The sequence below is a fragment of the Fusarium tjaetaba genome (genome assembly GCF_013396195.1).
Source record: "Fusarium tjaetaba strain NRRL 66243 chromosome Unknown NRRL66243_c0000299, whole genome shotgun sequence".
Lineage (NCBI taxonomy): Eukaryota > Fungi > Ascomycota > Sordariomycetes > Hypocreales > Nectriaceae > Fusarium > Fusarium tjaetaba.
The window spans coordinates 1-2577 of record NW_023501495.1 but is presented as its reverse complement, the minus strand read 5'-3'; the positions used below and the strand labels follow the sequence as shown (position 1 = coordinate 2577).

At 49.9% G+C, this 2577-nt stretch overlaps 1 protein-coding gene across 1 annotated transcript; it reads right to left on the bottom strand.

Moving 5' to 3' along the window:
• Positions 1-1310: 1310 nt before the first annotated feature.
• Positions 1311-2174, bottom strand: FTJAE_11693 (myb-like DNA-binding protein; the record flags this gene model as incomplete). The annotated part of the gene is made up of 1 exon (XM_037344662.1): positions 1311-2174. The coding sequence occupies one exon, from the start codon at positions 2172-2174 to the stop codon at positions 1311-1313; it is 864 nt and encodes a 287-aa protein (XP_037201226.1).
• Positions 2175-2577: the final 403 nt, after the last annotated feature.

Sequence of the window (2577 nt, the reverse complement as noted above, 5' to 3'; positions counted from 1 at the left end):
GTCAACCTGAGCGGTAATGAAGATACCCACTAGGAACCGGAATCTACCTTTGCTACGGATGAGTCTCGAACTTTGAATCACTGCCCAAGTTGTATCCCCTCAAACAATGACCCCCTCCCCCTGGCCTCCTTTGCATCATCCATTGCCTGGGCGCCTACACCACGGTAATATCGACTTTCAGCCGTGGACTAGGGGTGCAGAATCGAGATTTTACATCTGAATCTTGGTATGTAAGTTGACGTACTGTATCTGTGTATGTATGTATATGCTGTATCTGTACGGATACCCTACAACATTGCAGGTCTCTGAGCCTTCATCGGTATAGTATGGATAGATCAACGTCGATCCCGTGTCCCGCCGGTGCATGCATGTCTTGGCCTCTCCGTGTCCCTGTCTCTACCTGTCGACCTTGGCTACTTGGTCCTGCGGCTAATAGCCGTACTTCCTTTTGTTTCTGAGGAAAAGAGAGGTGACCGGGAAATCCCTCCCATCCACCAGAATAGGCGTGCATGGATCATGTCTGTTGTCGGTTACTCACCTTAACTTACTTGCTTGCTCTATGAAGAAGCAACTCTGCTCCACAACTCAAGTTACCTCTCTTGGCGCATACATAGAGAGACAAACCTACCCGCTAAGACTACCACTGCGACTCTGACCGTGATTCTGCTCTGCTCTTCTCTTCTCAGGGTCATCAGGTCGGGTTTGACTCCAAACCCATGTCTGACAGCGAGCGTACTTTGTCCTGTCAAATCGGACTTTTTGACCACCAAGGAGTCTAGCTGCACTTGTAGTTCTGTGTCCTGACTATCACGCTGCCACATTCCAACGTCAATTTTCCCCCACCAGGTTACTCTGTCAATATTGGTATGCTCGGAACATTGACAAGCGTTTCAAGCCAGCCGATTCAAATTCACGGCCCTCAGAAGTTACAGCCTCCAGATCATGGCAAGACACTGGCCTTGAGTGCATCTACAAAAGACAATTACCACATGTGTACATATCAGAATAGACATCCAGAAGAGTTGGATAATCCAGAGTATATTTTATTTGACTAAACCCTCATTCGAGATCTAGTCTCGGGTTTATTAGTACTTTGTAAGAACATCATTCGCTTTCAATTCCGAAACCTTTCCATGAACGCCTGGTATCTTTTGCCAAATCCAATTCCCCAGGACCCTGTAAGACTCCGTCACGACCTAAAACGTTCGCGATAGCGGCACGTCAGATCAATATCTACACGTTACTGCACATACCATCGCATTGCATGCGTGGCCAAGGTCCATCTTCGACCGTATAACTGCAGCATTATCTTAATCCATGAGGGCCGAGAGATGCATCCTGGAATCTTGTGTCTTTCGGTTTTGCGATTGCTGCTGCTGCTGCTGCTGCTGCTGCTGCTGTACAGGCGAGTTGGGCGCGGTGGGGAGTTGCGCTTGAGTAGCAAAAGGAGGCAACCTGGGTTGATACTCAGGCCTGTCCGCATAAGGATGGGGAGGAGGAGCCAATCTGTCAAAGCTGGGAAGCCTGTCACCAGCGGTTGGCAAGCCCGATTGACGCAGCGGTGGCAGTTCGACGGGCACAGCGAGTTGCATGGTCTGATGGGAAGGTGATGTGGTATAGTTAGATCCCATTTCAGATTCAGCAGAGTCGGAAGAGCATGGCGAGGGAAGAGGAGCCTCGACCCATGAACTCATGGGGTGACGCATGGCAGTGCCAGTTAGGGGTGAGAGTTGTGCTCCGGGCATGGGCATGGCTGGTGTAGAGATGGATAGTCCGGGGCGGTTCGGGTATTGGTAGGTATCGTGGTGATCCTGTGCAGCACGTCGTCGATCAGTGCGCTTGCGTCTATTTTGGCTACCATTCCACCAGTTCTTGACAGAATTATCACTCCTGCCATTGAGACGGCGTGCAATTTCGGCCCAGCGTTTCCCGAGGTCCGCGACAAGTCGTTCGATTAGTACACCTTCCTCGGGCGTGATGGGTTCGTGGTTGAGTGTTGGTTTTAGGTTTTGATGATAGCGCTCGCGGCACTGCTTTGGTGTTCGGGTTCCCAGGGTTGACGCAATGCGAACCCAGTTCAGAGCTCCATGTGTGCGAACAAGTTCCATAAGATACACATCCTCATATTGTGACCAAGGGCCTCTCCGCTGCGGGTTGGGAGCGGCGTTGTTCATGTTGGGTGACGGCTACTGGTTGGTGACGAGAGTGTGTGTATATAAGTGTATATATAAGTGTGTGTGTTTGTGTATGAATGTGCCTCTTGGGGACGATGTTTCAAATGAGATGATTGAAACTTGGTGTGATGTATTAGTTGTTGTCAAGGTGTTGGGGTTAGTTTGTAGGAAGATGGTGATGAGATGGAGAGAGATGAGGCTCTGGGGACGAGATGGAAGTTGATTTAGAAGGAGGGAGGAAGGTGATGAAATATCCGTGAGGAGAGAAAAGAATGGGGCGGAAGGAAGGCATGAAGCCTATGTATGGGAGTTAATGTATGGGGAAGAGGTGTAAGGCAAGGCAAGGCAAAGTAAAAGTAAAGTAAAATCGTGACACCAACGAGCAAGGACAAGGGGGGGTGGG